Source organism: Aotus nancymaae, unplaced genomic scaffold, assembly GCF_030222135.1.
Source record: "Aotus nancymaae isolate 86718 unplaced genomic scaffold, 86718_ANA_hifiasm-v0.15.2.pri h1tg000059l, whole genome shotgun sequence".
In the NCBI taxonomy this organism is placed as follows: Eukaryota; Metazoa; Chordata; class Mammalia; order Primates; family Aotidae; genus Aotus; species Aotus nancymaae.
In genome coordinates this window covers 29,759,035-29,782,994 of record NW_026988473.1, presented here as the reverse complement: position 1 = coordinate 29,782,994, position 23,960 = coordinate 29,759,035, and the positions used below count along the sequence as shown (strand labels likewise).

The following is a 23,960-nucleotide window of genomic DNA, read 5'->3' as shown; positions in this document are numbered from 1 at the left end:
GAGGCTTGATTTTTTTTTTTTTTTAACTCTCACATACTGATTGTCTTGTAGGAAGAAAAGAGTATCTGTCGTTCCCCTTGATGCAACATGAAGTCACGTATTTTTGCTTTTCTGTTATTAAAATTTTAGAACTTAAATCCAGTATAGTTTCCCCATTCTTCTGATAGTTCCTTGATTGTTCTGGTTAGAGATCATTAAATTGGGAAAACACCCTTTACTGAATGGAAGCCTTGAGTACCATACTTACTTGTTTCTCTGGGCAAATGAAGAAAATCTTACTATTTCCTCGAATCTTTATATACTCTTAACCCTTCAATCTTATTGTTCAGCATGAAGTGCAGATTCCCTCAAGGTTTATAAAAATCTGCAAATGAGTGTGGATAGGAAGAAGATAAAAATAGAGCCATCTGAAACAAAATTTACTTTTTAAATGGCAAATTCTTAACTTTGTGCCCCTATGAAGTGTGTCACAAGCCTTATTAACTTAGAAGGGAAGTCATGTGTTTGCCTCTGGGACCATTCTGCCCCCAACCCCTCAAGTGAAATCCTAGAGTAGAAATTCGGTATATAGTTGGAAAAATTGAGGTTTTATGTAACTGGAGCTCCTAGTGGTGGTGACAGTCTCATCAGAGTAAATAGGAAGAAATGCTACTGTGAAAACAATACACTAGTGACATAGACTTTTCACTACTAGTTTATGGAAGGGACACTCTAGAACATGTCATTTATCAGGGAGGCTTACCCAACTGAAAAAATATATATGCACATATGTATTATATACATACATGTACTTATTTTTTTTGCCAAATACACAGACTTCAAGGGACTAAATATGTTTTGAATTATAGTTTGTACATGTATCCCAGAACTTATAGAATTTGAAAATGTAGTTTGTCTCTTTATCAACTGGTATGTATATGTTTGTATCTGTTTAATCTCAAATTAGTTCTTGCTATACTTGATATGGGTAATATATTTTGTTTATAGTAAGTGTGAAAATAGTGAAAACTGGTTTTTATAATTTTTTTACCGTTTAATAATATAATATTAATATCTTAATTTCAAACGAGAATATGGGGCTGGGTTCCTGTAATCCCAGCACTTTGGGAGGCTGAGTTTGGAGAAATGCAGAGGTCAAGAGTTTGAGACCAGCCTGGGCAACACAGGAAGACTCTCAGAACAGACTGTGAGAATAGAAAACAACCAACCAACCATACCAAGACTGCATCTCTACAAAAAAAAAAAATTAGAAATGTATAAAAATAGTTTAAAAAGAAGAAACATAATATGGATAAGTGGCTTAAGCATCTGTTCGATCAATAAATACATGGACTTTCTGATACAATGAAAATGCTAACATATGGAAGGAAATATACAACAAAAAAATCATGAAGCATTACCATCAATGTGTTATTTGTTCCTGGAACTCCCTAAGTAAACTTGACAGTAAAGAAGATACAGAAGAATCCCATCCATAGCCAATGAATTAGTAATAAGCAGATACAGTTAATCTTAAAAGTATATGACACCCTTAGATGCTCATTTAAGGGTTTTTATAACTGTAAAGATGGAAATGATTTTTATCTTCATGAGAGAAAACACTGAGCAATAGCTACATGAAACCATTATTCTTTTAGGAATATTTAAAAATGAATCATAGAAGTTTTGAGCTAAATTTTTTTTCCATTTGAAAAGAGCAGTTTTGGCAGATGAAATTAAATGAAAAGTGTGATCAACTAGGAAAGGAAAAATTTGTTTAAAGATCCCTTTAGGATCATTTTCAGAATAGCCATGGAAGTGAAGATCCAAAACAGGAGAAAAGTTCATCAAACCCTATAGGATAGACATAGCCATACTATGGGTTGTCTGATCAAAGGACAGTATGAAATGATGCATTTTATTGTGCTTAAAAGGCGTATGTGAGCTGTTCAAATACTGAAGCTAACTTTTACCCTTACAGTTAGTCTGTTACATAGTTTGGTCATTTTGTTGGCCTTCATTCAGAGTATTTGAAATGATTTCTGTAAAAATTATCACCTGGTTAAAAAAGCTTGATGGCAAAATAATAATATAAGCAGAAATTTTAACAAGATGGGAATTTTTCAGTGAACATTAACATTTGGAGTCATCTATGACAAAACTCCCCAGTAGCCCATGGTGTCCTCTGTGTCATTTACCAAGCATATGTCAACTCAAATTGTTTCTCATTGTTCACTGAGGTGGTAAAAAAACAAGGGGCTAGGGGAGATTTCACTTGGGAAAATCAATAGTTAGAATATAAAATTCACTTTGAAAACATGCTCTAGTACATACATCTTGGTTTAGACAGGGAAGATGTTTGCATTTTGAATTCAAGATTAAATTATGTTTCTGTATGGAGAACAAAGGCATTGTAAAGAATAAAAAGCTGGATTAGATGAATGAATTCGTTTTCCTTACTGATTTTAAAAAACCCATAAAATTGGCTTATTTGTCAGTTTTTCCAGAGCTGAACTTGATAGGGTGCAGGTATGAGACAGTTGAATTTTTCTGTTTTTTAAACTACATATGATGTGAGCTAAATATTAATCAAATTTGATAATTGAATGAAGATAATCTGACTGTATGAAATCAGGAGTCCTTTGAGACTTATTTATCTTTAATAATCAATTATGATAGTGGTAAAATAATGTGATTGATTTATTTTTCTTTGAAAGTTACTTCTCAGAGACAGTAAAATGGAATGACCAGTGGATCAGAGATTCTTTAAGTCAAAGGGCACAAACATTTCAACTTCCCAGGAAAATGATACACTTAAAATTTCCACGATTAGGAGCCTAAGTATTGCAATGTACTGCCTCCTTTGGGCATCTCACTTCAGCATTTTGTTGATTCATGTATCATTTGTAAACACCAAACAGAAACACACACATACCCCCACAGGATTGGGGAAAAAACAAAAAACAAAAAACTCATGGTGTTGTGTTTATAGACTTAAGTCAGGATTCTTGAAATAGTGTGACACTAGAAGAGAAAGTATCCAGACCTTGCACTTGATAAACAGTCTAGTTTTCTTTAAAGGATAGACTTCAGGCAAAAGCATCATGCTCCTTAACAGTGAGACAGATAAGGGCTGTTTTTCTTTTTCCTTCATTGTTCTATTTTAGACAAATACATTGTTGAAAAGAATGTAAACTTACGAATTTTAAGAAAACAGAAAACTTCAAGTAATTTTCATGGGTTGCTTCTGAGCATGCCCTCTCCTCCCCAAATCCTTGGATTTTTATTTAATTCATAGCTTCAATCCATCTCCTCTACAGAGAAAGATTCTTTGGTAGATAATTTTTAGAAACACTGCCCCTTTCAAGAAAGTTTTCCCAGTTCTCCCTTAAATACACTTTATCTTTACTGACCTTCTTTCTTTTGTTTTACAATTGCTATTGAATAAACTCTGCACTTTTTAAGGGTATCAGTGATGTAGTTACTTAGTAGTCTTTGAAACACGATTTTGTTTTCTTTTGCAGATGATCACTCTTTTTATCTGAGTTGCAGATGTGGTGGAAAATACAGTGTTTCCAAGGATGAAGCAGAAGAAGTTAACCTGATTTCTTGCGATACATGTTCACTAATTATAGAACTCCTTCATCATAACTAAAATTGTTCACAACTTGAAATGCTTTAACTGTGGTATTTAGACATGATGAGAGGCCATTGAGTGTTGTCCATTCAAGGAAATGGATTCTTGTTTTTTTTGTCAACCCTATTATTTGCAAAGAAAATATACAATTATCAAGCAGAGACCACCTCAGATTATTAGAGAATGATTATAATTATTTATGTATAATTTGTATTCATAAGTTGTCACAAAAAAAGATTTGGATTGTATTTGGTGAATTTCCATCTGAGAACTTTATTATTTCATTTTTTTCCTTGACATAAAATAAGAATATTTCTCTTTCCTAATATGAGCATGTCTCCTCTTTTAAGTGGGTAACAGTATCATATTCCTTTATATTTACTAAGTTTCTGACTAACAGATAATGTTTCTAGTTGCTAAAGTTATAGGCCTGTTGTACACCTAGAATCTTTGTGAATAACATGAGGCCAGTTCTCCCATAAGGAAGGGCTAGTTATGGATATTCATGAAGTTATTTCAAAGTTAATAAAGACAAAATGGCAAGTGTAGAAAGTGTTGACTCCAATCTTGGCCCTTTATTTCCAAAGCTTGTAAACACTGCCATCTTTAAATTTAAATGTAATTTAGGAAATGCAAGTTTTTTTAATTTTAATTTTTATTTCTTTTTCTAAGACGGCCTCTCATGCTGTCACCCCAGCTGGAGTACAGTGTATGATCTCGGCTCACTGTAACCTCTGTCTCCTGGGTTCAAGTGATTCTCTGGCCTCAGCCTCCCGAGCAGCTGGGATTACAGGCGCCCACCACCGTGCCCAGCTAAATTTTGTATTTTTAGAGATGGGGTTTCACCATGTTGGCCAGGCTGGTCTCAAACTCTTGACTTCAGGTGATCTACCTGCCTCGGCCTCCCAAATTGCTGGGATTACAGGTGTGAGCCACTGCGCCTGGTGTAATTTTTGTTAGTAGAGACGGGGTTTCATCATGTTAGCCAGGCCAGTCTTGAACTCCTGACCTCAAATGATTTTCCCACCTTTACCTCCCAAAGTGCTGGGATTGCAGGCGTGAGCCACCGTGCCCAGCCAGAAGTTTTAAAAAGAATGATTTGAAATTGGTGCATTATTTTCCTTTTTATTTTGGAGTGTTAAGATACAGTACTGGGGCCAGGCATGATGGCTTACACCTGTAATCCCAGCACTTTGGGAGGCTAAGGCAGGTGGATCACCTTTGGTCAGGAGTTCGAGACTAGCCTGGCCAACATGGTGAAACTCCGTTTCCACTAAAAATAATTCTTTAAAAAATTAGCCAGCCATGTTGTTGTGTGCCTGTGGTCCCAGCTACTCGGGAGGCTGAGGCACGAGAATCGCTTGAACCCACGAGGCAGACATTGCAGTGAGCTGAGACTGCACCACTGCACTGCAGCCTGGGCTACAGAGCAAGACTCTGTCTCAAAAAAAAAAAAAAAAAAAAAAAGGATGCAGTTTTAATGCTTATATTTATGAAGAAGGAGCCATTGCACTGCTGCTATGATGAAATGAACTTTTATAAAGTATTACTGACTGACTATAGCCGACTATAGATGGCATATGCCTTAAAGATGTATTTTTCTGTGTATTTAATATTCTGTATACAGTATAAGTCAGAACTCATTTAAATAACTTTAAGGGATTTTACTTAATTTCAAATGAGTGGGATGAGCATGTAGCTTAGCAGCTTTTTATCAAACCTGGCATTGTTAGATTGAACTTAAGAATAGTTACTACTCTGACTTGTAAATGTAGCTGCTAAAGTATGAGGCATATTTAAGAAGAGTAGCAGAACAAGAATTCAAAAGTGAGATAGTCATCCAGGTTCCTCCTCCCAAAATATTTTTGCATCATAAAATTTAGATGACTTTTTGGATTACATTTTTATCCATATATTTTGAACAGAACCTGCAGAGTATGTGTTGATTATTCTTTACATTAACAATTAAAAACAACTAAAACTGAATAGCAAATAGTTTATTGGTAAGTACATGCTTTCAACAGGAGTAATAAATTCACATGAACAGGAGACAAGTCAAAAGAATAAATGCTTACTAATCATCAGAAAATCTGTGGCCATTAGGGCTGGCACGTAAAAATCCAAAATCACTCAGAGGCCAAATCTGTAAAATCAAAATGAGGTTGAAGACAATTAGTGAAAGTAATGCCACAGCACCATCATATTCCCTTTTGCTATCTGTCCCTTTTCTCTATGCCAGATAAACACTTCTCCTTACTTATCAATCAAGAATAAAATCTTCTACATCAGAGACTTGAGAAAATAAACTTATATGTATGTATGTTTAAACTCCAAACTTTGGAACATGCAAACATTATACATGAAATTATATGTGTGTGGTGTGTGAATACATATGTATGAATATATGGTCTGTGTTTTCTTTTTCTACTTTCAAATAGGAGTTAACTGTATACTTTCAACCTAAGGGGTTGAAAGTATTTGAATATGGCATCCGTTTAAATGTAAAGAATCCTGTAAATTATCCAAAAGCTCCATGTATTCATGTGTTTTTCTCCTTACTGCCTGTGATAAAAAGGAGAGACCAGTGAAAACAATCATCTTGCCTAACAATAACAAATTCATGGTAAATCTATGACTCACAGTACTCAAATGAGGTATCCACACATTATAGGTAGTTTGAACCTAGACCATTCTTCTGTACATGCTTATTAAAACATGCCCAGGATGTGAACATGGTTTTAAAGAGTTGTACAAGAGAAAATTGAATTTTTGGAAATTCAAATTAAAGTTTTCTTAGGCTATAGCTAAAGTAGTATGGATTTTATTATTATCTCTATAGGAGCAGGGGCAATGGGGGAATAATAGTTTGCATATACCTATTAAGGCCAACAGGTTCATAAAATGTATTCAATGCAACAGTTAAGTATACTGACAGCCTGTAGATTTTCAGAGATCATTTTGAGAGAAACTTTTTTTCTAGCTCAGAAAATAAACCTTACATTTTAAGCAGAAAATGGTACCTTAAAGAAGATTCGTCCTCTTATTAGTCCATACGGAATAGGTCCATAGTACCTGGAATCTGTAGAATTCTGTAGATTATCACCTTCTAACCAAACATGACCCATTGGCACCTAGAATTAGAGAAGAAATGCAGCCCTTTAAAAAAATAAAACCTAATTTGGGTACTATAATTTAAAAGCATGTATTCAGAGGCAGGGAGACATGTCCTAAGGTTCTCTTTTATAGAATAGATACAAATCCTAAGATTGCATGTTTGCTTTTATTTCTTTCACAATAAAATAACTTTTACTAAACATCAAAGCTTTCAACTTTTTAAAAGACCTATCTTTTTTCGTCATATGGTTCCCAAATATTAATTTGTTATACAAACCCCAAACTGAGGTTATAAGAGATCAAAACAGTGTGACAGGGTCATTAATTTAATAGACTTCAAAAGAGGTCATTAGGATGCTGACTGAAAATGTGCCCTTATGTCTCAATAACAGCATAAGCAGGGCACCACTCACTCAGCAACATCCTGGGGCCAATACCAAGGCCAGACCTATTAGAATGCTCATGATGAACTAAATGGTAATTGATTGTGACATCAATTACAAATAATCTCATCATTTTATTGGAGTGGGCTTGTCAGAATTCTAATTAAGATCCCTGTTCTGCCTTTGTACAGGCCATATCTTCAATGCATTATACTTCAATAATGACCATGAAGAACCAGAAGGACCTATTATAAAATCATCAGTTGTAAAATTAATGATGGTGACCTTCTCCTAAATGAAAAGACTATCTCCTATAATGTTCTATGTATAAACTGGTAAGTAACAAGATTTTACTGAGTGACAATCATAAGCATATTTAGAACAGAACACACTGCTTCTTTTTTAAAAGCTGCCTTCAATATGAGACATTTGCTTATTACTATCTGTTCAATATAAACTAAAAAACTTAATTTTCCAGCAACAATCTTTAAAATTGCTTTTTAAAAGTTTTTGTTTTACAGTTTTGTTATCTAAGACAGTTGAGTTACTGACCAGATCAAAATGATCTCTGTATGGGGAAGGAATTTATTTTGATTATTCTTTTGACCAGTTTTATTTATAAACCTTATATGAAGAAAAATATCACTGCTGGGTTTAACAAGAGATAACGCAACTTTTTTTAATCTCAGAAATTACCTTCTTGAAAAGTAAATGTATACAAGAATAAAATTTGAATTTCACTTACATAAGCGATTTTAAGATTCTGGAAGGCAAATATTTGCCAAAAACCTTCAAATTAACTGTATTTTGATATATTTAAATCTTAAATTTATTTGTAGAAAAAGGACATAAGTTTACTGAAGGAATATCAGAAAGTATATGATCATTCACTTTATTAGTGGAAGTAGTTTGTCCAAGGGCCAATAGCAAGGCCACTTCCTCGCTATCTAAAAAAATAGACATATGTGCAGTGAAGCATAAGACTGCTCTAGTAGAAAGATATGTACATCACAGTCATCAAAAAAGGAACAAAATAGTGAATTTGGAAAAGCGAAATGTAATTAACATTCTTAAGTGTTACTTTGATAAAGCTGTAAGGTGAACATCTTTCATGTTTAAATTTCCATAGTTTCTCCCTAAAATGTGCTTTTTCCTGAGTTCTAAAAACAGGTAATGTATATGAATAAATACAACCATGTAGTTATGGACACCAGTAAAAGAAAAATATTCTACAAACTAATAAGGCAACATACTAATAATCTAGGGATACCTTTGTCTGACCATCCCATTGATGGTAAACCAAGACCTGTGATCATCTCTTCATGAAGCTTTCCCTAAACTTGCCTGCCCATACCAACTTGATTCTTTCCAGCACTTAACATAAAGTCAGTCTTGCTTGGGGCCCTACATTATAACCTTTATTATTATTTTTAACCTGCTTGGCTTTTCTGTCAGTTTTTACTATTTTATACCAGAATAAACCGACAGTAATGCTATGATTTTATTTTTCTGAGTGTTAATGACTTTTATTACATTATAGTTTGGTGCAAAAGTAACTGCAGTTTTTGCTGAAAAATATATTTAATGGCAAAAACCGCAATTACTTTTGCACCAACTTAATAGATTTTTGCCAATCTGCCTGGTGAAAAATAGTATCTTTGTCTTATGAGTGAGGCTGAATCTCTTTTCATGTTTAAGAGGCATTTTAAATACTAGGGAGATTAGCCCTTTGTGGTACAAGTGGCAAATATTCCCAGTTTGTCATTTCTTTTATCAGCCTTTGCTTTCATGTCTTCTGAATTTGAGTCTTTGTTAGAAAGGTTTCTTTTTTTACATTTAACTATTTTATTCTTTGGGAGTACGTCCTGACAAATGGCTATAAGGCTTGGATGAATGTTTTTAATTTTGTAGAAAAATAACATAAGTTTACTGAAGGAATATCAGTAAATATTCCTGATTTTTGTAAATAATGACTGATTTAGTACCTTGGTAATATTTTTCAGTGCATTTATTTGATTGTTGGCAATGTAGAATATTACTGTGTGTTTTCTGATTGTATTTAATATCCAGTGAATAGTCTGTGCCTACTTTATATAAGTCTTATCTACGTGTATTATATAACACAGACAGCATTCATACATGTATCGCAAATATTTTTCCCAATCTATTTTTTGTCTTTTTATATTTATTATGTTCCACAAAGTTTTTAGTATTTCATACAGTATTGACTTTTATATCCATATGCTTTCTTAAAAATGATTTTAGTTATTTACAGCACCTAAACCAAAAGTGGAATTCAAATATTTGCTGGTGGTTAAATACTTGTAAATACAAATTCTTTGAACGCACAATGATAACTGCCATTAGCTAGGTCACTTTTGTAGGAGTTACGACCTGAGTTTCTTTAAAATTAGCAATATACAATGAAGTATCATCTCTGGAGTAATTTTTTTTTTTTTTTTTTGAGACAGAGTCTTGCTCTGTTGCCCAGGCTGCAGTGCCATAATCTTGGCTCACTGCAACCTCTGCCTCCTGGGTTCAAGCAATTCTTCTGCCTCAGCCTCCCAAGTAGCTGGGATTACAGGCACCCCGCCACCACACGCAGCTAATTTTTATATTTTAGTAGAGACAGGGTTTCACCATGTTGGTCAGGCTGGTCTTGAACTCCTGACCTCAGGCAGTCTACCCAACTCCACCTCCCAAAGTGCTGGGATTACAGGCATGAGCCAATGCACCCGGCCATCTCAGGAGTAATATAATTAACAACTACAGAAAGGAATCTTCTAAAAGAAACCTAGAACATATCACCAGGAGCCTTTCATTTGATACTTAGCCTGTACTAAATTAGAAGTACTGGCCGGGCGCGGTGGCTCAAGCCTGTAATCCCAGCACTTTGGGAGGCAGAGGTGGGTGGATCACGAGGTCAAGAGATCGAGACCATCCTGGTCAACATGGTGAAACCCCGTCTCTACTAATACAAAAAATTAGCTGGGCATGGTGGCGCGTGCCTGTAATCCCAGCTACTCAGGAGGCTGAGGCAGGAGAATTGCCTGAACCCAGGAGGCGGAGGTTACGGTGAGCCGAGATTGCGCCATTGCACTCCAGCCTGGGTAACGAGCGAAACTCCGTCTCAAAAAAAAAAAAAAAAAAAAAGAAGTACTAAATTTGATATTTAGTCAAGGAAAAAGAAAGAGGTTCAAATATGAAACATGCTAACTCCTCATTACCTGAAATCCATACATGTTAATGACCATGCATCCATTTACAGTAAAGGAATAATGCCTACATCTTACAGACTTAACATTTCATGTACCATACACAAATCAAGGAAACAGCTTTATCACTGATGTTACCTTTAATCTAACAAGATCTCTATAAACAAGAAAACCTCTTAAGTACAGATCTTTTAAAATCAAAGCAGTCACCTTTGCTGATCCACCTCTCTATAGATTACAGGTTGAGTATCTCTTACCTGAAATGCTACAGACCAGAAGTGTTTCAGGTTTCAGATTTAGATTTTGGAATATTTGCATATACATGAGATATCCTGGGGAAGAGACCCAAGTCTAAACACGAAATTCATTTTTCATATACACCTTATACATGTAGCCTGAAGGTAGTATTATATAAAATTTTTAATCTGTGCAAGGAACAAAGTTTTGATTATGACTCATCGTGTGAAATTAGATGTGGAATTTTCCACTTGTGGCATCACACAGACGCTCAAAAAGTTTCAGATTTTGGAGCATATTGGATTTCATATTTTTGGATTAGGGATGCTCAACCCATACTCAGTCTACCAGTAAAAAAACATGTTCGGGCCGGGCGCGGTGGCTCACGCCTGTAATCCCAGCACTTTGGGAGGCCGAGGCGGGTGGATCACGAGGTCAAGAGATCGAGACCATCTTGGTCAACATGGTGAAACCCCGTCTCTACTAATACAAAAAATTAGCTGGGCACGGTGGCGCGTGCCTGTAATCCCAGCTACTCAGGAGGCTGAGGCAGGAGAATTGCCTGAACCCAGGAGGCGGAGATTGCGGTGAGCCGAGATCGCGCCATTGCGCTCCAGCCTGGGTATCAAGAGCGAAACTCCGTCTCAAAAAAAAAAAAAAAAAAAAAAAAAAAAAAAAACATGTTCGAAATTACTCCCCCTTTAAAATATGATTTCTGGTATAGGGGAAAAGAGTGAATACTTTCACTTTTAAAATCAACTTTATAGAGGTATGTTTCATATACAGTAAAATTCACCTGTTTTAAGTTTTGACACAAGTTTTGAAAAATGTACACACTCATCTAACCACAACTACAATAATACAGGCTATTTCTTCCATGCTGACAAGTTCCCTTCTGTCCCTCTGTAGTCAATTTCCTATTGCCAATCCTAGACCCAGTGAACTAGTGATCTGCTTTCTGTTACTAGAGACTAGTTGTGCCTGTTGCTGAATTTCATATAAATGGAATTACAAAGTACCTATTTTGTGTCTGCCTTATTTATTTAGCAAGTTTTTATGATGAATCTATCTTGTATGTAAAAGTCATTCATTTTTTACTGCTGAGAAGTATTCCATTGTAAACCACAATGTTTATCTATGAACTTGGTGATGGGTTGTTTACAGTTTGATGCTAGTAAAAATAAAGCACTATGAACATTCACGTACAAGTCTTATTTCTTTTCAGTAAATATCTAGGGGTGGAATTTTGGGTCATCAGTAAGTCTATGTTTAACCTTAAAGAAACTACCAAACTTTTTCAAAGTGGTAATATTTTTACTCCCAACAACCAATGTATGACTGTGCTCCTGCTGTTCCACAACCTCTCCAGCACTTGGTATTATCAGTTTTTAAATGTTTTGCCATTCTAGTAGGTGAAGGATATTAAGTTGTGGTTTTAATTTGCACTTCTCTGATGAAAGCATTTTTTCCATTGTGCATACTAGTAGTATCTTTCATGAAGCATCTATTAAAATATTTTGGCCATTTTAAAAATGGGTTATCCTCTTATTCATTGTACCAGTCCTGTATTTACCATGGGTACAAGTCCTTTGATGGAACTGCATATATTTTCTCCCAGTCTGCATTTTTTTAAAGATGTTTTGAAAAGCAAAGGTTTTTAATGTTACCAAGGTCTAATTCATAATTTTTTTTCCTATTGTGTTTTGTGCTTTTGGTGTCCTAAGAAATCTTTACTTGCCTCTAAATTATGAACATATTATACTATATTGTACAGGTTTTATAGCTTTAGCTTTGATTAGGTATGTGATACATTTTGAGATAACTTCTGTGCATGATGTGAAGTATTTGTTACATCTATTTTTGTTTCCTTTTTTTCTCCTTTCTACTGGATTATTTTTTGAATTCCATTTTGTTTCTTCAGTTACCATATTTAATATAGATCTTATTCTTGAAGTTGTTACCCTAGGGTTTACAATATGCATCATTAATCACAGTCCACCTTTTCTTAAGGTATAGCTATCTTCACATACCACTTCATGTAAGATAAGAAAGAAAATAATTTTGCAACAATATATTTTTCATCCTTATCAGTGAATAAAGAATTCTGGATTGACAGTGTTTCCCCACCTAACACTTAAAAAATTTCATTTTATTGTCTTCTTGCTGTTTCTTATAATAGATCAGCAGAAATTCCTTGTTCTCAGTTATAATATGTTTTTCTCTGGTTGTTTTTAAGATCTTCTGTCTACCCTGGTTTGATTGTCTTTGTATTTATTTGGCAAGAACTTCTTTCTGTACTTCTTGGATCTCTGATTTATCATTTTAATCAAAATTGGGGAACATAAATGTATAGATCACCTTCTTTTCTACCCACTACCCTGGGGCTTCCATAGCCTTCATGTTAATCTGCTTAACCTGTCCCATGAGCTATTCATTGTTTTTCCTCCAGACTTTTTCCTTTCCTTCAGTTTGTATAATTTTCATTGATGTGTCTTCAAATTCCCTGATCTTTTCTTTTGTAGTTTCTAACCTACTACTGTAAAGACCATCAAATGTATTCTTAAGCTCTAGAAATTTCATTTGGCCATTTCTTATACCATTTATTTCCTCAATATGTTCATCTCTAGCTCTTCAAAAATAGTTATAATTGGTGTTTTAGAGTGTTTGCTAATTCCATAATTTCTGTCATTTCTGGGTCTATTTAACTGATTTACCTTTGATTATGAGTTATAATTTCCTGCATCTTCACATATCTGGTAATTTCTGATTAAACTGGACATTCATTTGCTGAGTAGATTTTTTTGTCTGTTTTTATAGAGTGTCAAATGTTGAAGGGTCTGGTTTCTGTGAGGTAGTTAAGTTAATGGCAGTCACCTTATTCCTTTCAAGCCTTGTTTATAAGCCTGCTAAGTTGGGTCTCTATCTTATATTTTATTCTAAGGGCTATTCTAGCCCTACTACTAAGGCTTGATTTTTCCAGAATCTCTACGAAATGTTCTGGATATCAACAAGATCCACACTGGCTGGTCAGAACACAAATGTCTTTCAGCTCTGGGTGAACTCTGGGAGTTTTTTGGCTTACAGCTCCCCAGTAGTCATACATTGCTCAGTCTCTTAAGTTCCACCATAAGCAGGCACAATTTAGTATGGAGCACAAAAGCCAAGGGAATATCTACATAGATTTCTGGAAATCTTTCTGTAGCTCTTTCCTCCATGGTAGTTGAATCCATAAATCTCAACCATTTAAGCATCTCCAATCTTTACAACCCCAAACTTTGTCTCTTCAACTCAGCAAGACCACCTGTGCTTTGCTTCAATTTCTCTTCCTTGCACTGTTATCTGAAAACTGCTTTAAGACAGAAGTTGGGGCAAGTCAAAGGCTTATTTTGTTGACCAGTTATTCCATCAGTGCCAGAAGCAAATGTTCAAAATTACCTAATTCAAAAAATTTTTTGTTCTTTGACAGAAAATCTCGCTCTGTTGCCCAGGCTGGAGTGCAGTGGTGCAATCTTGGCTTACTGCAACCTCTGCCTCCCGGATTCAAGTGATTCTCCTCCCTCAGCCCCCTGAGTAGCTGGGATTATAGGCATGCACCACCATGCCAGGCTAATTTTTATATTTTTAGTAGAGATGGGGTTTCACCATGTTGGCCAGGCTGATCTTAAACTCCTGGCCTCAGGTGATTCACCTGCCTAGGCCTCCCCATGTACGGGGATTACAGGCGTGAGCCACTGCACCAGGCCCTAAAATATTTTTTTTAGCAGACTTTTTGTAATTTTGTATATAAAGAAAATTATTTCAGTGAAGATTAAAATTTTTGATGTGTGAAGTGTGCTTTGGCATCTCCATCTTGCGTCCCCTTCAGTGGAGACTTCCCTTTCCCTATCAAAATCTCTGGAAAAAGATTTGCCAAACTTAGCATGCAATTACATACAAACAAGGAAGTTCACTATGGTATTGTCTGCATCTCAAGATTGGCAATGGTATAAATGTTCCTCAGTAGGCAAAGGTTAAATAAAATATCTTTCATTTATATATTAGTAAATAGCCAGTAAAAATAAATACATAAAACTAATGAAAAGATTTCCATAAGACACCCATTAAAAAAAATAAGTTACAGGGCAATGTGTATAAATGTAAAATACTTAAAATATATATTTCAAAATATACATTTTTATAGCCAGTGCATACTATTTAGGTAACTTAAAGTATATATATGTATACATACACAGAGTTTTATGTGTATGTGTGTCTTAAAATGCAAAATGCTTAACCCTTTCAGTGGTGTAATTTTAAAAAAGGAAACATCATCCTTTATGATGTAGCATAGGGGGAAGCTTGTTGAATTTTTTTAAAAGGTGGTTTTGGGTTGGGGTTTTTTTTTTGGTCTTTGGTAGTCTGGAAAGAGAGTGACCTAACTTCTAATCCATATAGTAGGATATGCTTCTTTGTATAGTTCAAGTCACTTACTTGTACTATACAATTAGCAGTACTGTCATCAGATCTATAGATGACTAAAATATTAGTCTAGCCAAGAACACATTTAAACAAACATACAGTAAAACATTTATGATTTGGGTCTGAAACATAACACCTGACTTTTCTGGTATGGAATGAGGCAAGGAACAGAACAAACATTTCCTTTCTAACTTTAAACACAGTCATTGTCTGTTACATTAACCTACTAGTTGTCAGTAAGTCGAAAATTCAAACCAGATAATAGAAAAAGAATTATATAGCAATATAACAAAATATGAACAGGATAAAATGGTAGATTAATGTGGATTTTTCTTTCCTTTTTTGTGCTCACAGAGAATAAAATGTGTTTTTTTAAGCTATGATAATTTTACAACTAAGGCTGAAAAGCACTCTAATAAACTCATTTATATTAAATGTTTTGCAAATGGCCCAAAATGGAAATCCCTAATTCTGTCTTTGTTCATTACTTCTCATAATCAAAACTTCTAAGTTGGATTAATTTTATATTCTTCTAAATATGCCATGCTATTTTGAATGAATGCATAAGACTGAATAATATATGAATATATGTTTTCATGAATGCCATAAACTGTTTTTACTTTTGCTCAAACCTGAATTCTCCATGTGTCTCAGATATAGCTAACTTCACAGCTAAATTTTAAGGCATTAAAGGGACCTTTAGATCATTCTTGTTTTGCCTTTCTACGTCAGAGGTTTACTTCCTAAGCTATGATAAAACCTAATCTCAGGGCTGGACAAAAGAAGCCTCTAGTTCTCAGCTATATTTACTGAGGTCTAGTTAAGTGCCTCCTTTTTAGTACAAGCAACAAATGTAATTGCCTCATGACCTGTGGGTGTCCATTTAACAAAAGAGGTTTCTGTGAGGCAATCCACAGGTGTTAACTTTCTTGATTCAAGTGAACTATGATGAAAGAGTTCACAATATCAAGTAACACATTTACTAAACTGCAATCAAATTCATTTATTTGATTAGGCAAATAACATCTAATTAAGAAAAGTTCTGGCTAAAAAATATTTGTATATTTGACCTTCAAAAGTTTCAAAAACCAGAAAATCCTAAGAACAGACTGATTTTTAAATTAACACTTTATTTGCCATATAGTTTATAATTTGCAACCAGCAATGGTAGGGTTTGCATTGGCCCTACCTATTGATCGTACTTCTTTAATGGTTCTTCTAAAATGACTGCAAAGAAAAGTAAACAATAGTCATTAAAGAAACAAACAAATTATGAGGCAAGGTGAGGAACAAAGTTTTTAAATTTTTTTTTAAAGATTATTTTTTCATTTTCCTGTAATGTCCAGGAAAAAGAGAGCACCCACATTTTATGAAAGCCATCAAATCAAAGTCTTTTTTGCTTGTTTTTGGTAAAAACAAATGAGTGATAGATCAACGATACTCTAGTCTCAAAAGTATTTCATTTTGGATCCAAGATGGCCGCTTAGGAGGAAGTCGGGATTGCAGCTCCGAGAGAAGGCGCAGAGGGTGAGTGGACGCCGCATTTCCAGACGGACTTTTACTGCCCACAGACCAGGAGATTCACAGGAGGAAAAGCCCCACGGGTCGCCAGCACCGCTGGTTTGAGCGGAGTGGCCGCTCAGCCTACGCCCTGGAGCGGGGGGCAGTGGCTTCTTATGCAGAGCGAGAGAGACAGAGTTCCCTCTGAGCCAGAAAGGGGAGCTGAAGCAGGGAGCCAAGCCAGGAGACCCCCGGGCAAGGGAGCGCCAGGAATCTCAGAGCCGCTGCTTCAGCTGACGCAGCGGCACACAGGGCAGCAGATTTTAACTGCCCACAGACCAGGAGATTCACAGGCGGTAAAGCTCCCCGGGTTCCCAGCGCCGCTGGTTGGACCGGAGCAGCCGCTCGGCCTGCACGGGGGGTGGGGAGCAGCGGCTCCTTGAACAAAGCGAACGAGACTGTGTCCCCTCTGGGCCAGCAAGGGGAGCTGTGGCAAGGAGGCAAGCCAAGAGATTACCGGACAAAGAGGGCCCCTCTGGAAACACGGCTGAACCCGGGACGGTCCAGCTCTGTGGGGGAGGGGCGTCCTCCATCGGGAAACACCCTGCAGTTCCCGGGGCAATTTGCCGTAACCAAGACAACCCGCCACTACAGAGACTTTGTCACTACAGGGGCGGGCCAGCATAGCGGAAGCAGTTCTAACTACACTCACAGGACTGCAGGGAAGCTCACACGGAAGCTGGGCGGAGCCCACAGCAGCTCAGCGAAGCCTCTGCAGGCTGAGTGTGACTAGACTGCCACCTTGTGGGCAGGGAAAACGGTAGCAACACAGCTGAAAAACATAAAGTGCTAAACCCCTGGGCCAGAACACCTGGGGAGAAGAAAAGGGGGTTTATGAGTTCAGCTGCTGCAGACTTAAAATTACCAAAATCAGAAAGACAGCAACTACAAAGTCAATAGGCGGATAAATCCACAAAGATGGGAAGAAACCAGCACAAAAAGGATGAAAACACCCAAAAACAGAACACCTCTCCCCCTACAAGGCAGCATAACTCCTCACCAGCACGGGAACAAGACTGGATGGAGAATGAGTGTGATGAAATGACAGAATCAGCTTTCAGAAAATGGATAATAAGAAACTTCTGTGAGCTAAAAGAACATGTTCTAACCCAATGCAAAGAAACTAAGAACCTTGAAAAAAGACTTGATGAAATGCTAACGAGAATGGACAACTTAGAGAGGAATATGAATGAATTGATGGAGCTGAAAAACACAACACGAGAACTTCGCGAAGCATGTACAAGTTTCAACAGCAGAATTGACCAAGCAGAAGAAAGGATATCAGAAGTTGAAGATCAACTCAATGAAATAAAACGAGAAGGGAAGATTAGAGAAAACAAGGTAAAAAGGAATGAACAGAGTCAACAAGAAATATGGGACTACGTGAAAAGACCTAATCTACGTTTGATAGGTGTACCTGAATGTGACGAAGAGAATGCATCCAAGCTGGAAAATACTCTTCAGGATATTATCCAGGAAAACTTCCCCAACCTAGCAAGGCAGGCCAAGATTCAAGTCCAGGAAATACAGAGAACACCACAAAGATATTCCTCTAGAAGAGCAACCCCAAGGCACATAATCATCAGATTCACCAGGGTTGAAATGAAGGAGAAAATACTAAGGGCAGCCAGAGAGAAAGGTCGGGTTACCCACAAAGGGAAACCCATCAGACTCACAGCAGATCTCTCAGCAGAAACCCTACAGGCCAGAAGAGAGTGGGGGCCGATATTCAACATCCTTAAAGAAAAGAACTTTCAACCCAGAATTTCATATCCAGCCAAACTAAGCTTCATAAGTGAAGGAAAAATAAAATCCTTTGTGAACAAGCAAGTACTCACAGATTTCATCACCACCAGACCAGCTTTACAAGAGCTCCTGAAGGAGACACTACACATAGAAAAAAACAGCCAGCACCAGTCACTCCAAAAACGCACGAAATGGTAAAGAGCAGCAACACAATGAAGAATCTGCATCAACCAATGGGCAAAACAGCCAGCTAGCATCAAAATGACAGGACTAAACTCACACATAACAATATTAACCCTAAATGTAAATGGACTAAATGCCCCAATCAAAAGACACAGACTGGCAAATTGGATAAAAAGCCAAAACCCATCAGTGTGCTGCATCCAGGAAACCCACCTCACATGCAAGGATACACAAAGGCTCAAAATAAAGGGATGGAGGAAGATTTACCAAGCAAATGGAGAGCAAAAAAAAGCAGGAGTTGCAATTCTCATCTCTGATAAAATAGACTTTAAAGCAACAAAGATCAAAAGAGACAAAGAAGGACATTACATAATGCTAAAAGGATCAATACAACAAGAAGAGCTAACGATCCTAAATATATATGCACCTAATACAGGAGCACCCAGATACATAAGGCAAGTTCTTAAAGACTTAAAAAGAGACATAGACTCCCACACATTACTAGTGGGAGACTTCAACACACCATTGTCAATATTAGACAGATCAACGAGACAGAAAATTAATAAGGATATCCAGGACTTGAACTCAGACCTGGAACAAGCAAACCTAATAGACATTTACAGAACTCTCCACCCCAAATCCACAGAATATACATTCTTCTCAGCACCACATCACACCTACTCTAAAATTGACCACATAATTGGAAGTAAATCACTCCTCAGCAAATGCAAAAGAACAGAAACCATAACAAACAGTCTCTCAGACCACAGTGCAATCAAGTTAGAACTCAGAATTCAGAAGCCAACCCAGAACCACACATCCTCATGGAAATTGAACAACTTTCTCCTGAATGTTGACTGGATAAACACTGAAATGAAGGCAGAAATAAAGATGTTCTTCGAAACCAACGAGAATGAAGACACCACATACCAGAATCTCTGGGACACATTTAAAGCAGTCTCTAGAGGAAAATATATAGCAATAAGTGCCCACATGAGAAGAAAGGAGAGAACTAAAATTGACACCCTATCATCAAAATTGAAAGAGCTAGAGGAGCAAGATCAAAAAAACTCAAAACCTAGCAGAAGACAAGAAATAACTAAGATCAAAGCAGAAATGAAGGAGATAGAGACACGAAAAACCCTACAAAAAATCAATAAATCCAGGAGGAGGTTTTTTGAAAAGATCAACAAAATAGACAGACCACTAGCCAAACTAATAAAAAAGAAAAGAGAGAATAACCAAATAGAGGCAATAAAAAATGATAAAGGGGATATCACCACAGATGCCACAGAAATTCAAACCATCATCAGAGATTATTACAAACAACTCTATGCACATAAATTAGAAAACCTGGAAGAAATGGATAAATTCCTGGACAGTAGTCTCCTCCCATGCCTAAACCAGGAAGAAGTCGAAACCCTGAATAGACCAATAACAAGGTCTGAAGTCGAGGCAGCAATTAAGAGCCTACCACCCAAAAAAAGCCCAGGCCCAGATGGTTTCACAGCCGAATTCTACCAGACATACAAAGAGGAACTGGCACCATTCCTACTGAAATTATTCCAAATAATCCAAAAAGAGGGAATCCTTCCCAAATCATTTTATGAGACCAACATCATCCTAATACCAAAACCCGGCAGAGACTCAACAAGAAAAGAAAACTACAGGCCAATATCCATGATGAACATAGATGCAAAAATCTTCAATAAAATACTGGCAAGCTGACTACAACAGCACATCAAAAAGCTTATCCACCATGATCAAGTAGGATTCATCCCGGGGATGCAAGGCTGGTTCAATATACGCAAGTCTATAAATGTAATTCACCACATAAACAGAACCAAAAACAAAAACCACATGATTATCTCAATAGATGCAGAGAAGGCCTTCGACAAAATTCAACAGCCCTTTATGCTAAAAACCCTCAATAAACTAGGTATCGACGGAACGTATCTCAAAATAATAAAAGCTATTTATGACAAACCGACAGCCAATATCATACTGAATGGGCAAAAACTGGAAGCATTCCCTTTGAAATCTGGCACTAGACAAGGATGCCCTCTCTCACCACTCCTATTCAATATAGTACTGGAAGTTCTAGCCAGAGCAATCAGGCAAGAAAAAGAAATAAAGGGTATTCGATTAGGAAAGGAGGAAGTCAAATTGTCTCTATTTGCAGACGACATGATTGTATATCTAGAAGACCCTATCGCCTCAGCCCAAAATCTCCTGAAACTGATAAGCAACTTCAGCAAAGTCTCAGGATACAAAATCAATGTGCAAAAATCACAAGCATTCCTATACACCAATAACAGACTTAAAGAGAGCCAAATCAAGAACGAACTGCCATTCACAATTGCTACAAAGAGAATAAAATACCTAGGAATACAACTAACAAGGAACGTAAAGGACCTCTTCAAGGAGAACTACAAATCACTGCTCAACGAAATAAGAGAGGACACAAACAGATGGAGAAACATTCCATGTTCATGGTTAGGAAGAATTAATATCATGAAAATGGCCATACTGCCCAAAGTAATTTACAGATTCAACGCTATCCCCATCAAGCTACCAATGACCTTCCTCACAGAACTGGAAAAAACCACCTTAAACTTCATATGGAACCAAAAGAGAGCCCGCATAGCCAAGTCAATTCTAAGCAAAAAGAACAAAGCGGGAGGCATCACACTACCGGACATCAAACTCTACTACAAGGCTACAGTAATCAAAACAGCATGGTACTGGTACCAAAACAGAGATATAGACCAATGGAACAGAACAGAGGCGTCGGAGGCGACACAACATATCTACAACCACCTGATCTTTGACAAACCTGAAAAAAACAATCAATGGGGAAAGGATTCCCTGTTCAATAAGTGGTGTTGGGAAAACTGGCTAGCCATATGCAGAAAGCAGAAACTGGACCCCTTCCTGACACCTTACACTAAAATTGACTCCAGATGGATTAAAGACTTAAACATAAGACGTAACACCATAAAAACACTAGAAGGAAACCTAGGCAAAACCATTCAGGACATAGGCGTAGGCAAGGACTTTATGACCAAAACACCAAAAGCATTGGCAACAAAAGCCAAAATAGACAAATGGGACCTAATCAAACTCCACAGCTTTTGCACGGCAAAAGAAACAGTCAATAGAGTGAATCGGCAACCAACAGAATGGGAAAAAATTTTTGCAGCCTACCCGTCTGACAAAGGGCTGATATCCAGAATTTACAATGAACTAAAAAAGATTTACAAGAAAAAAACAAACAAGCCCATTCAAAAATGGGCGAAGGATATGAACAGATACTTTACAAAAGAAGACATACATGAGGCCAACAAACATATGAAAAAATGCTCATCATCACTGGTCATTAGAGAAATGCAAATCAAAACTACATTGAGATACCATCTCACGCCAGTTAGAATGGCGATCATTAAAAAATCTGGAGACAACAGATGCTGGAGAGGATGTGGAGAAATAGGAACACTTTTACACTGTTGGTGGGAGTGTAAATTAGTTCAACCACTGTGGAAAACAGTGTGGCGATTCCTCAAGGACCTAGAAATAGAAATTCCATTTGACCCAGCAATCCCATTACTGGGCATATATCCAAAGGATTATAAATCGTTCTACTATAAGGACACATGCACACGAATGTTCATTGCAGCACAGTTTACAATAGCAAAGACCTGGAACCAGCCCAAATGCCCATCAATGCTAGACTGGACAGGAAAAATGTGGCACATATACACCAGGGAATATTATGCAGCCATTAAAAAGGAGGAGTTCACATCCTTCGTAGGGACATGGATGAACCTGGAAAACATCATTCTCAGCAAACTGACACAAGAACACAAAATCAAACACCACATGTTCTCACTCATAGGCGGGAGTTGAACAAGGAGAACACTTGGACACAGGGAGGGGAGCACTATACACGGGGGTCTGTTGGGGGGGAGGGGGGATAGTGGGGGGGGTGGGGAGTTGGGGAGGGATAGCATGGGGAGAAATGCCAGATATAGGTGAAGGGGAGGGAGGCAGCAAATCATACTGCCACGTGTGCACCTGTGCAACAACCTTGCATGTTATTCACATGTACCCCAAAACCTAAAATGCAATTAAAAAAAAAAAAAAAAGTATTTCATTTTGCATATATTTCAAATATTTTGTGTCTAATGGGATAATGAGTGAGCTATAAAATGCACAATTCCCTTGACTATGAAAAAAGTGTATACGATGAATGCACATTCAAAAGATGTCATTTTAGACCAAAAATTAATACTATGTAATTGTTTTTTACCTTATTATCTTACAAGAAAGCAGTATCAAGTCAAGTTACTATACCTACTATGTGGCCAATGTATATTCTGCTTAATCATGACTTACATAACCAAAGTGTGGCCGTAGTAAGATCCTATGCACACAAACTACTAGAGATATTATTTGAAAATGAAATAATTTATTAATATTGTACTAAAAAGATCTCATAAAACCCAGTTTGACTCATGTAACAGCAAAATTAGAAGCACCATCAGTAAATCATTGTTGGTGTTTACCCTTCCTATAATGCCAGCAGAAGCTATAAACAAAAACACATATAAAAAAGTGAAGAATTAAATTTCCTGAGATATAATAAATACAAAGAGGCTTTTAGAACACAAAGGTAAGAAAACATTAATCTTTAATTTTTAAAAATGGGAGTGTCTCAAGTGTCAGTTATGGGTATCTACTCAAGAAACAGTTTTACTTACATTCTGTTTTGTCATTCTCCTCACCCTAACTACTTGCCCACATTCTGTCTACTTGAGCTAATTAAGGCAGAGGAGTATCTGGAGTCCTGATAGAAGTGCTTCCAAATGCTAGATGCATGATAAGGGATGACATTTTTAAGGACCAGGCACAGAATAGTTAATACACTGATTATTTTAATACATACTATTTCTATGTGGTTCTGCTTCCTTTTCTCCCTTTTAAAATTCAGCCTCTACTATCCTATCTACCTCACTGCTGGAGTATATTGTTGCCCTTCCCTCCTTAAAAATAGCGCCACCTTACATTCATAGCCAGTGATCACCAAAGAGGAATTTACACAAAAGTTTCAGTAGGCTACACCTGTAGCATTGGGGTTTGAGTAAGGGGTATGTTTTTACTAACAGGTTCTCTTTCATTATTGAACTTATCCCTGCTGAGTAGGTTTAAAGCTTAGTCTAAGGCTTGACTTGCTCATTCTCGTAGGCATTGCAAGATAAGCACTTTCATCTACTCCCTAAGCTCTCAATACCTCCATCTATCCTGAATAGTAACCTATCGTGGGTAGTTTAGGATAGTGGTTAAAAATACAGTCCACACAGTCACACATAGTCCTGAATTCCAAATAGAGCTCTGCATACTAGTTAAGCACCTTGGGCAAGTTATTTAAACCTCATCTATACAACTGAG

General features: G+C 36.8%; 2 protein-coding genes across 20 annotated transcripts in view; one reads left to right on the top strand and one right to left on the bottom strand.

The window, feature by feature from the left end:
- The window catches only part of DNAJC24 (DnaJ heat shock protein family (Hsp40) member C24), a 76,540-nt gene extending 55,978 nt beyond the window's left edge, over nucleotides 1–20,562 (top strand). For 2 of the 7 annotated variants that reach the window (XM_064365063.1, XM_064365065.1), the window contains exons 1-2: nucleotides 7,404–7,448; nucleotides 16,499–20,562. In XM_064365063.1, coding sequence (XP_064221133.1) covers nucleotides 18,591–20,240 — 1,650 coding nt within the window. In that variant the 5' untranslated portion in view covers nucleotides 7,404–7,448; nucleotides 16,499–18,590 and the 3' untranslated portion in view covers nucleotides 20,241–20,562. The other 5 variants (XM_064365064.1, XM_012452270.3, XM_012452271.2 and 2 more) reach the window with 5 other exon arrangements.
- Nucleotides 5,599–23,960, bottom strand: part of IMMP1L (inner mitochondrial membrane peptidase subunit 1) — a 75,559-nt gene continuing 57,197 nt past the window's right edge. For 6 of the 13 annotated variants that reach the window (XR_010338332.1, XR_010338331.1, XR_010338330.1 and 3 more), the window contains one exon: nucleotides 6,163–6,747. Coding sequence is in view for 5 of the 13 variants with exons in the window: in XM_064365067.1 (XP_064221137.1) it covers nucleotides 5,691–5,759; nucleotides 6,637–6,747 (180 nt within the window). In the remaining 8 variants the exon portion in view is untranslated. Of the gene's footprint in view, nucleotides 5,760–6,162; nucleotides 6,748–16,212; nucleotides 16,251–23,960 lie in introns of those variants that run through there. The other 7 variants (XM_064365067.1, XM_012452267.1, XM_012452265.1 and 4 more) reach the window with 2 other exon arrangements.